General features: G+C 50.6%; 1 protein-coding gene across 17 annotated transcripts in view; it reads left to right on the forward strand.

Annotated features, from left to right (window-relative positions):
* The window catches only part of TIAM1 (TIAM Rac1 associated GEF 1), a 180826-nt gene extending 173108 nt beyond the window's left edge, over nucleotides 1-7718 (forward strand). For 16 of the 17 annotated variants that reach the window (XM_080376532.1, XM_080376533.1, XM_080376531.1 and 13 more), the window contains one exon: nucleotides 298-7718. In XM_080376532.1, coding sequence (XP_080232658.1) covers nucleotides 298-782 — 485 coding nt within the window. In that variant the 3' untranslated portion in view covers nucleotides 783-7718. The remainder of the gene's footprint in view (nucleotides 1-297) is intronic. The other variant, XR_013926210.1, reaches the window with a different exon arrangement.
* The last annotated feature ends 4170 nt before the right edge of the window (nucleotides 7719-11888 follow it).

Below are 11888 nucleotides of genomic sequence, written 5' to 3' on the forward strand. Positions count from 1 at the left end.
TTTGTGCTGGCTGGCTGCCTGCCTGCCGCTCAGGAGGAACAGTAATTGAGGGCCATTATCCCAACTGTGGATCTGAGTAGCAGAAACTCCTTTTTCAGCTGGAGAGAGACCTGTGCTGAGGAGCTGAGTGAAGTGTGACTTGCCCGCAGGGAGGATGCCGAATGACTAGGTCATTCGTGGGAGTCTGCCTGCTTTGTGCCTAGCGGTGTTAAATAAAGGGCCTCTGGAAGACTAACTTTTTAAAGAGAGTTGTACCATGTGTAAAAAGCCTGTGGGGTTTTATCTTTGTGTGTGCAGTGTCAGCCCCAAGCAAGTCTCTTGGGAGGAGGAGGCGGCGGCTGGCCCGAAACAGGTTTACCATTGACTCAGATGCCGTCTACACGAGCAGCCCCGAAAAAGAGCCCCAGCAGCCCACGCACAGTGGGGACACTGACCGCTGGGTAGAGGAACAGTTTGACCTTGCTCAGTATGAGGAGCAGGAGGACATCAAGGAAACGGACATCCTCAGCGATGACGATGAGTACTGCGAGGCCATGAGAGGTGCTGTGGCTGACCGAGACCTTCGGGAGCGGCTGCAGGCAGCCTCCATCACGAGCAGCCAGCCGTGCCAGGGAGACCGCCCGCACCCACCCATGGACACGCACGCCTCCAGGATGACCCAGCTGAAGAAGCAGGCAGCCTTGTCTGGCATCAACGGCGACATGGAGGGCCACAGCGAGGAGGTCATCTGGGTTAGGCGTGAAGACTTTGTCCCCAGCAGGAAACTGAACACAGAGCTCTAAACCGGTCCCCTTCCCTGCCTGGATGCGTAGGTCTCCCCGTCCCACCCTACATCCCTCCCTCCTGCCCCCGCACACCGCGGAGAGCTGATCCCGATAGATTGCACACTTGCACACACCATTTCGGCAGCTGAATCGGTCCGAAGCCATGCGGCCACACTTTAGGCAACTGTAAAATGTTCAAAACCTGGAACAGAATAAGCTTGAGGTCCTGTCTTATGTTACCAAGGGCTTTCACACTATTTTATTTATTCTGAAATAATCAGGGGCTGAAATTAAGTATGGGGAGAATATCATCACTGGAAAACAAATTACTCTGGATGTCTTAACCTACGTGCAGTGAACTAGCTTGAACAATAGCACAACGAACAGAGGGGTTTATAGCCGTAAAACGTCAGTCATAGGTTCATCTCCTTATTGAGGAAACTGCCTTTTTAACGTGTACAGTTGCAGTATTCTTATTACTTTTCCCTCTTTAAATGTAAGAGAAAATACATGTATTTTAGGAATGTGTGAGGAAAGGTTTGGGATTTATGTTGTGTTAAGTCTTCTTGGTCTGTGGCTGGTCTAATTTAATGTCAATGTTGGAAGCTCTAGTTTTACATAATATTGTAAAGATGCCAAACTCTCTTAAAAGAGATCCAAATTTAACACTTGAAGAACTATTTTTTTGTATTTTACCTGAGATGCAGGGGCACAAAGGGATAAGAGTTTTACAGCGTTAGTGTAGCTCCACGTCTAGAATACGAGGCTAGCTTTTTGCAGAGGGTTAGGAATGGTGATTTTATATTAAAGTATAAACTGGAAACCCTTATTTAGGTATAACTTTCTTCAGGAAAAGGATTATTGTATATGTTTGAGACTGGAGTTTAGTTAGATAATAAAAAGAATAAAATGAAATTACATGACTGAATTGTAGCGGACCAAACTGATCCATGGTGTAACCTTGCTGGAGCCAGTGTAGCAACATCACAGATCTGTCTGGTCCACTTTCTCTGGCAGAGTTTGGGCTTAGGGGACAGGGAATTCATGGCCAAAAAACTGACCTCATCCACTCTCCTATTGTGGGTGAAACTAGTGTATTTTAGTTCCTTTATAAAAGTTTTTCCACTGCAATAGAGTATGAACAAGTTCTACACAAGCAAACCTCTAACATTCTAAATCTTTTATTTAAACATCAAAAACAGGGTAAAACGTGACTAAAATCTTGTGGTTTTTAAGTAGACTTCCAAATACAAAATACAAAATAGCACTTTTTTTTAAGATTTATATAACTTTTCCCATTTCAGTTTCACCTATAGGAAAAAAGGAAGACTATATGAATTTTTTTTTTTGTTGGTATCTATTGATGTTTGACACATTAGTAGGTGCTTTGAAAACCTAAAATTTTATAATAGCTTTAGGATTATATTTTATAAAATCCACTCTGACTATATTTTAAAACATAACAAAAATTATTCCCCTAAAAAATCCATCACTGTCTTCGTGTCCCAGCTAGCATTCTCCCCTTGCCCGCCCGCCCCTTTCTGGTTTCTGGTGCACTATACTTGATCTTACGAAAGCTTTCTCTATTAACTTTTTGCTATCTTCTGATTTCTTTTCGTAAAAGCTTTAGAAAGGTTTCTATACCCTTTGTATTGTCACATCATTGTTTTATATCATCTACCTGTCAGTTGTGTCCCAGCGTATTAGAGAAGCGGAGGTTTTAGCTGTCCTGTGCTGTACCCAGCGGAATACAGTCAGCGCTGAAATACTGGAAGGCTGGTACTGGGAAGGTACCGTTGTTCTTGTACATAACGTCATGACATGTCTATGTCAAAGGTTCTTATATATTTCTTTTATAAGCTGAAAGAAGGTCTATTTTTATGTTTTTAGTTCTATGAATGGAACGTTGTAAATGCCTGTCAGAAATAAAATACTGCAAAAAAAAAAAAATACAAGAGAGTGGTATGTGTGTGCTCCAAGACAGGTGCCTCTCTCGGAGGGAAGCAAGGAAGCAAGTCCTACAGCAGATGAAGCTGTTGGGATCACTTCTCCTGGCTTTACTGTGAAGGAGATTCCTTACAGACTATTAAAGTTTCCACGCTTAGGAGTGTGTGTGCCCTGTATCGTGCAGATGCTCCCTTAGAACGGGTTCAGGCTGTCTTGACTCTAGCTTTTTGGTGGAGTCTGAGCGCTGGGCTGAGCTTCAGCCTGTCCCACATGAAATGCTGAGCAGGCTTGTTGACCTCCCTTCTCTCCTACTGAAACCTCATGTTTATTTATTGCCTCAGCGGAAGGTTGAAGCCTGGAGCCTTGCCTGTTAGAGGGTGGAAAATGAGCAGACAGGAGATCAAACGCTAGCTGCTAGTATTTGCCCACAGTGTGCCTATTTGACAGACCCCTGGGCACAAAATGAAGCTGCCCGTAGTAGCATCGCTAACTTTAAAACGGCACAGTCGTCTGTAACTAGCAACGCTGTTCTCCAAATCCATGAAACTGCATCAGCCTCTGCTGAAAAACAAGTGTGCGCAGGCTTGCTTGCGTGCTCAGCAGAGAACAAATGGGAACAAGTATGAAATCCTGTTTGACATGCCACGGCCTTTCTTGGGATGGGTTCATGTGTTCATTTCCACAGTTCAGTTTTTACTAGGTGCTGCAATGTTTCCAGCAACTGACTTCAACTTTCAGACTGTATACGGAGCTGCTTAAAGAGCTTGTCCTACTGCAATAACATCACGCCTTGCATTAAAAATTCTTATTATGAAGCTCATTTATCACATATCTAGCCTTACACAGAAGGTGTGATAGGTGGAAAGTGTAATGCTACGGAGTAGTTCTTGTATTCTCACCTGCCAGTCTCTGTAGCTTAGGAAGGAGCCCTCGGGCAAGGCTCAGCTCATATTTTGCAGAAGTGAGAGTTGCCATTTTCCTTATTGCATCCATAACTAGTCACGCCTGTTTCTTTTTTTACGCTGGCCACAAGGAACCTTAGTTGTGTATTTTAAAAAGAGGAAAAAAGTCGTAAATTTCAGAAGAATTCCAGTTACACTGGAAGAGCTCTCCAGACTTGCCATGGCCACTTGTTTGGCCTAAATCCCCTCCCTTTCGGGGGGCTGAATTTTGTTCCAGATGTCCGGAGCGTACTGTGGGTTGGTGTTTTGTGCAGCCTGGGCCCAAGCTTGCCTGGCCTGTGGGTGCGACCCAGACTCCCACCACTCTTCTTTAGGGAACTAGGGCTACTGATGTGCAGGCAATTGTGTTATGCATGTGGATTCTGGCAGATTGTCCCTAAAAGGTGGGCTGGTGGACATTAGGGGACTGGTTTATTAGAAGACAAGTTGTAATTGCCAGAGCTGTGAGAAGAGCCTCACACGGCCCCTTGGTCTTGCCTGCAGCAGGCGAACAGTGGTCGTTCCGTGGGGAGAGCACAGGCATCCTGGAGCACTGAGGTTTGGGAAGTGCTTTTCTTACCTCTGGTTTTATCAGTCAGTTGTTTTTTGTTGTCTTCCCTAGCAGACCTGCTTTCCTTGCACTGGCTTCAGGAAAACACAGGAAATGTTAATTTCTGAGGCCATTGTCTCTGCAAATAACATGTCAAGAATGTGACCCCACTCCCTGCGTGGAGCTATTTTAAATGTGGCCAGATAATTGTGGAAACAGCAAACAGTGCTTCCCGCAGCTGATGTTCCTGCTCCTGGTGTCTTCGTCATCTTGCTTTCCTTCCCTTTTAATTTTATTCTCAGTGGTTGCTGAGGTACTTGTGCTGAACACTAGACTTCTCTTTTTTTAATCCTTTCAATTACAAGACCCGTCATGCATGGTGATTGAAGACTGTCAACATGTCAGAATTACTGAAAGAATCCAACCCAGCATTTTGGAAGTTTGCTGCAGCTCTGCCTTATTCTGGAGGGAAATGAGGGGAAAGAAAATCTTTGAAAAATTGCTTCCTCTGTTTCTCTTTTCCTTTGGCTATATCCTGTTAATAATACATAGTACCTCTGTATTGTACAGGGGCATGAGCTTGAGCAGGTTTTTGCAATAATGAAATCTTATAACAGCCTTAGGGCCTGGGTAAATTGTTCCAATTTTAAGCTTGACAAATGAAGGCAGGTGGAGAAGTCCACACAAGGTCATGCAGCGAGCCTATAGTACCGGTGAAAGGCTTACAGAAGGCAGTTTAGCCATTAGTCTGGACCATGTTTCATTTTCACTAATATAAAAAAGTAATTAGCTGTTGTAAGGAACCCTTTCTTGTGGCAGAGTAATAAAGTGATCAGGAAAGGCGCACAGACTGCCTGGGCAGCAGGGATTTGTTTGTCCATTACATACAGCTGTGGTATGGAGTTTGCTTTCTCCTTTCAGTTCTTTTTCCAATCAATTTAATAAGGGGGGAGGGATGATGATGAGTCAGGGAATAGTTGTAACCAATGAAGTATTTTCCATGTGACCTTCAAAATAAAGTCACGGTTTCTGTGGCTGTGCCCCTCCATGCACTGATGTTCCAGGTGATGCTGACTGCACACAGCCTCAGGGGACGCCTCTGTGCGCCTGGGAGGAGAACGGCTTGTGCAGGCTCCATCCTTGGGGTGTTTCAGGAACCATGTGGAGAAAGCCCTGAGCAGCCTGGTCTGATCCTGGAGCTGGCCCTGCTTGGGGCAGGAGGTTGGACTGGAGACCCTACTGAGAGGCATCATCCTGTGATGCTGTGACTCTTCCTCTGCACCCCTCCACACCCGGTCACACAGGATAAGTTTCAGTTTGTTTGTTGGGGTTTTTTCCCAGTCAGGAACAGACTGCAAAACGTATCTTGAATTTTGTGACAAAAGATGAAAATAATTGCAGTGACACCAAATAGACAAACACCCAGGAGATAAAGCTTGGTGGCAATCTTCTGTAGGAAATGGTAGGAGCACAGATTTACTGTGGGGGTGGGACAATCGAAGAGGCCATTAAGTCACCTTCTCCTGATTCTCTCACCCACAATGAGAAGTGTTTGGTGCAGATGTAGATACATTTCCTGGGATGCCCTGGGTCTATTAAACACAGTGAAGGGCACAAGTGCCTGTTTGCCACTAATCCTTGGGTCCTTGCTGCAAAAACATCCCTGGACTTTTATCAAGACTGTGCTTGGTTATGCAAAATCATGTTTTCTACTCCCTTGTCTTCTCTCCGTTGAAGCAAAATATTTCCAACAAGAAAATCTCCCCTTAACACCCTGTTTTGGCACATCAGAGTTGAAGGTAGTACTACCCGCCCTCCTCCCAGAGCCCAGTAGGTGTTTGAGGTCAGCATCCCACTCGGAACGTGGCTATTCTGAAGGAGGGATCTCTTGGGAAAGGTTGACCACAAAGGGCAATGGAGGGTGGGGGTACGCCTCGGGGCTCCCGTGCAGGCACACCCGGTGCCCTGCCTCAAACAGCACCCACAGACACAGGTCTAGGGAAGAAGAACAGAGCAAACATTTGTGATCCTTTGACCTCTACGCTTCCAGCTCCTAAACACAGGCACATGTCATGGTTTCGTGGTGTAGGATCTTATGGCACTTCATTCAGAAGATCCCAAGGTGAATTCAGCTGCCCTCACATAGTCAGCAGTAACATTTCCTTCAGATGCCTAAGGGGGTCCCAGACATCCATCTGGTGGGGGTGCAGGAGGACACAGGTGCTCCAGGTGAGCTATGCTGTCATGGAAGAGCAGCTGGCGTATATGGTGGGTAATCCTGGGGCAGCTTAGATGCCATTAAAGGCAACTGAATTACATATTGTGGTTTAGTAGCTCTGCAGTGACTTTGGCTTCAGGAGGCTGTTGTGGTGGGTTGACCCTGGCTGAATGCCAGGTGCCCACCAAAGCCACTCTGTCACTCACCTCCGCAACCAGACAGGAGAGAGAAAATATAATGAAAGGCCCATGGGTCAAGATAGGGACAGGGAGATCACCCAGCAATTACTGTCACAGGCAAAACACACTCAACTTGGGGAAAATTAGTTTAATTTATTAGCATTCAAATTACAAAAACGACTTCTGCCCCCCCCTCCCCCTCTTCTTCCCAGGTTTAACTTGATTCCCGATTTCTCTACCTCCTCCCCCCCAGGCGGTGCAGGGGGACGGGGAATGGGGGTCTCAACCAGTTTATCACAGGTTGTCTCTGCCACTCCTTCCTCCTCATGCTCTTCCCCTGCTCCAGCCTGGGGTCCTTTGCACAGGGGAGTTGTCCATGACCTTCTCCAAGGTGAGCCCTACCCACAGGCTGCAGTCCTCACACACTGCTCCAGCCTGGGTCCTCCACGGGGTCACAAGTCCTGCCAGCAAACCTGCTTCAGCATGGGCTTCCTTCAGGTCACAGCCTCCTTTGGGCATCCACCTGCTCTGGCATGGGGTCCTCCACGGGCTGCAGGTGGGTATCTGCTCCACTGTGGACCTCTGTGGGCTGCAGGGGCACAGCCTGCCCCACCGTGGGCTTCACCATGGGCTGGGGGGGAATCTGCTCTGGTGCCTGGAGCACCCCCTGCCCCTTCTGTGCTGACCTGGGGGGCTGCAGGGCTGTTGCTCTCACAAGGTCTCGTCTCTGTCGCTGGTGCAGATCCCCCCCACACCTTCTTAATACACTATCCCACAGGCGCTGCAACTGTTGCTGACAGGCTCAACCTTGGCCAGCGGCAGGTACGTCTTGGAGCTGGCTGGCATTGGCTCCATTGGACATGGGGGAAGCTTCTGGCATCTTCTCACTGAAGCCACCCCTGTAGCCCTCACACTACCAAAACCTTGCCGTGCAAACCCACTACAGCTGTCCGGTGTGCCCTTGAATCCAGGTAAGCTTTTTGCACCTAGACATGCTTTGGCAAGAAATCTCAGAGGTCTGGTACCCAGGCAGGGTTGTACCACCTTCTTCTACTCATTCTGAATTTTGATCCTACTAGTTGCATTTGACACCTGGTGATTTTTTTACATTGGAGGAACTGTGAAAAGTCAATCTCTACTTCCTTTCTGCACTTCATCCATGACTTTAGAAACCTCTATCATATTTCTCATAGCCAGCTTTTCTTCCAGACTGAGCCCTTTCATCTACTCAAAGAGACATTAATCCAGCTCATTGATGCCACAAACTTTTTTTCCATCCTCAAAAGATAATAAAAAGTATGAAGGTATGACAGTGAAAGAAAGTAGAAATTACACATATTGAATATGTTGCCAACAAGCTTCACAGGGATTGCTAAAGCTGTTAAATTTTGCAGAGCCCCGTGTCTCTCTAGGGGATGACAATAAAAGGCACAGAAAGGAAACAGCAGGAAAAGGGTGTATGGTATATGCAGCAGTTCCTGCAGCAGTGGCATCTCTTGCAGCAAGTTGATGTTTGCTACTAAAAGTAGGATCATTTTCAGCTTGTCATACTACCAGGCTAATCCAAAACCTTCAGGAAGCCACTGAAGTAGTGACATGAAGAAAGAGAGTTAGGGCATCAAGCAGAAAGCAGCACACAACTAGAAATGTGTGCACACAAGTGGTGACAAGTGCCTTATGTCAGCTTGCTATGCACTTCGCTGCACCAGAACTGAAATCCTTCCCGCTGCTTTGGCTTAACAACCCTGTGCTGCCACGAGCCAACATTCTCTGTGTGAAATGGAGGAAGATGGAGGGAAACTTCCTCCTGCAATTCCGTGCACAGTTTGGAGCAGTGAACACCGCTGCCATTTTTGAGTGCTAGGACAGGCTCCAGTAGCTCATGTGCTAGAAAGGAGTGCCAGAGCCCTATGTCACATCTATGCGATTAGCTGATGACCTGTATGCAATGACACATTGTTACAACAGCCAAGAAATCTGCTCTTGGGGAAAAATTGTTTGAAATGAAATAAGTAACCTGAGGAAATAAGAAATAATTAGAAATAGCATATTGGAAAAAAGAGGGAGCAAGAGGGCCTGAAATTAATTAATGTTGCAGGAATCGGATCAAAGCCAGAAACTGAGATTCATAAAGCTGCAGAGGGGTGTGGATAGAATACCAAGTGTGTGCTACACTGTCTATGAAAGGAGAGCAGGCTCCGAATCAACACCGGAGGTGCCTGGAGTGTGGCAAGGAAAAAGTCAAGCACTTCTCCATGCCCAAGGGCCAACACGCAGCTCTGTGTTTTTTTAAAAAGTGCTGGACAAGCCTTTGCACTCGCTGTACCTGCAAGAATTGCTCTCGGTGCCGTCTCCCGCCGGATGCTCGCCTGCCTCTGGGCTCCCCCTGGTTAATTCACAGGGCAGCACACGACGAGGGGAACATTTTGCCCGTGGCAGTGGGGGGACTAAGGCAGCTCCACAGCACAGCGCAGGCTGTTCTGGATCAGCCCTCGCCAGCGCCAGAGAGCCGCTCTGGTGCCGTATTTTAAATCTCACAGCACACCCCTAGGTCCAGCAGCTTTCCTTCCAGTCCCTGCAGAAAACACCCGCCGCTTTGTAGGGGCGTTGGGTCGGTCCGGCACCACTCGTTGCTCCTCGGGATTTTCTCCAGGGAAACTCGGGGAGCCTCGGGGCTCTCCGGCTGCTGCCCGGGCCAGCCACGCTGAGGGCTTCGTCCTGCTCAGCCGAGGCCACACGCCACGGGGCACCCCGGCCTGCTCCGCCAGCGCGGTGTCCCAGCTCAGCTCCCCCCCCCCCCATGGCAGCCCCCCCCAACACGGTGGCCTTGCGCAGCCCCTCCCCCGCCGTGGTGACCCAGCTCAGCCCCCCCCCCCCCCCCGGGTAGCCCAGCGGTGTCCGCCCCAGCCGTGGTGGCCCAGCTCAGCCCCCCCACGGTGGCCCAGCGCATCCCCCGCCACCACCACGATGGGTGCCAGCTTGCGAGCGGCCGCGCTGGCAGGCCGTGGCCGGGCAGGGGACCGCTTACCCGGGCGGCTCGGTGCCCGTTGGGCCTGGCGACCGCGCTGCCAGCCTTGCGGGTCGCCGGGGGTCAGGGCTGGCCGTCAGGCTGGCACCCAGCGCCACCACGGGCGTGGGGCCGGAGCCCCAGCCCAGCCCCGCGCCCTGCGCTCCGGGCAGCGCTGCCTCTCTGCGGCGGGGCTGCCCCTGCAGGCGGCCGCGGCACCAGCCCGCCCGGCGCTGCCCCGGGGCGAGGCTGCGCTCCGCTGCCAACCCGCCGGGCTGCCCTGGGGACGGGGCGGCGGCCGCGCAGAGGCACAAACCGGCACCGGGCCCGGCGGCTTCCCCGCGGGGCAGCGGGGGGCGGCGGGCAGCGGGGGGCGGCGGGCAGCGGGGTCACCGGCGCTGGGCGCGGGGCGCTGCACACGCGGGGGCGGGGCCGGGCCCGCCTTTACCGCGCGCGGCCAGCAGGGGTCGCTCTTCTCCTGCAAATGCCGCGGCGCGCGCTTCCCCACGGCCCCCCCCTTCCTGGGCCAGCGCGCGCCCTAGGGAGGCGGGGGGTGGACGGGGACGCACGGGCACAGGGACAGGGGGACACGCAGCAGGCTCGGGGCAGGGCGCCATCCCCCCGGCTGGCCTTACACGCGGCACCGGCCTGGCGGCGCAGGGCGCGGGTTGGGCTTTGCGTCATTCCGTCAAGGGCAAGTAATTTGCAGGGGCAGGTTCAGATTCACCGTGCTCAGCGGAGATTAAGCCCCTCTAATTAACTCCCCGAGAGGAATTAGAGGGTTCGGTGTCCGAAGCACGGGGGACGCTGGGGCTGCTGCTGCCCGTCAGCGGGTGCCTGCGTGCCCCCGCGCCGGGGGGATGGCGTCCCTCCGTCCTCACCATTTTGCATCAGGTCTCAGAGGGACCGAAGGATCCCATCAAGGATGTGTAAAGGAGGGATGGGACAGGGATAACACCTCCTAACAGGCGAAAGTGTCAGAGACAGCCAGCGGCTCAGCACCGTCACGAGGCCTGGGTCAGGGCTTTGGGCGATAGGCAAATACTGTGGAAAAGAGGGAAGAGATTTTGTACCTGCACATCGCGCATGTGACACACACGTCTCACCCTCCCGCTGCTTCTGCAGGGCCTGCAGGGCGGCGTGGGCGCCAGCAGCCACTTGCCAAGACCCAGTACAGGTCTGTGCCCGGGCAGGTCGGGCCAGAGCCTGGCACCGCTGGAGTTTGCTCTGAGAAGTGCAGCGTGGTGCTTAAAAATGACGAGTGAGAGTTTTGGGGGGAAAACCACCCTACTGTTGGAGAAGGCAGAGGAATGTGGAAGCAAGCTTTGGTAGAAATGTGGTCCAGAAAAATCTCCATCCTCACCCACAAGTTCTTAATACAGTGCTAAAAAAGGCCCTTTAGATCTCCAGTGAGGAACTGAAACACGCAATCAGAGGAAGAGTATCAGCTTTCCTCGAGGTCACTGCAACAGCAGGCTGTGAGTTGAATTATACACTGGAATACTCCAGGAAAAGGAGACAAAGACAGCAAAAAAGCCCATAACTTAAAAGGATAAGAAAATCCAATCCCCTGCCCCCTCAAAACCTCACGAAGCATGAGAATATGAGTGACAGGTAATAAAATTATTTTAAAACGACCTTTCTCTCTCTGCCTCCTGTTTAAAAAGTAACGAAAGAGCTGCTCTTAAAAGAAAAATAAAACTGAGAGTGCTGGGATAAGAATTGCACATTTGCACAGCAAATGCTTTATGAAACCAGTAGGTGAGCCTGGGAAGATTCACCCCAGCGTGGTACAGAGAAGCTGGAGCTGTGGGGCTCGGCTCTCTGCATTTCCCCAGGGAGCTGCAACAGTGGATTTCAAGGAGATGCAGGGAAAGGCCCCTAGCAGTGAGCTGCGATTGATGTGACTTCTGTAGATGGCCCAAGAAGATGTTTCAGTACGTTGGGGCCAGAGCAGGGGTTGGAAGGTCATAAACATCAGTGTGGAGACTTAAGATCAGGGTGGAGGGGCAGCGCGACAATGTCATTGGGAACTGAAGAGAGAAATGAGACCATTTTGGGAAAAAGGAAACAATGTAGTGCAATCTTACTCAGTTGTGGGATAGTTAGTACAGGGATGACTTTTTTCTGTAGGATATTTCAGCTGAATAGCTTGAACCGGCAGAGTGCTGCCCGTATCCTCAGTGAGGGCTGTGGAGCATGGCAGCATGGACCCCCCCATACAGAGCTGGTCTGTGCTGGGGAGGGGTCTCACCTGCTCCGGAGGGGCTTTCCATTTTTCT

Source organism: Falco punctatus (assembly GCF_963210335.1).
Source record: "Falco punctatus genome assembly, chromosome: 2".
Taxonomy (NCBI): domain Eukaryota; kingdom Metazoa; phylum Chordata; class Aves; order Falconiformes; family Falconidae; genus Falco; species Falco punctatus.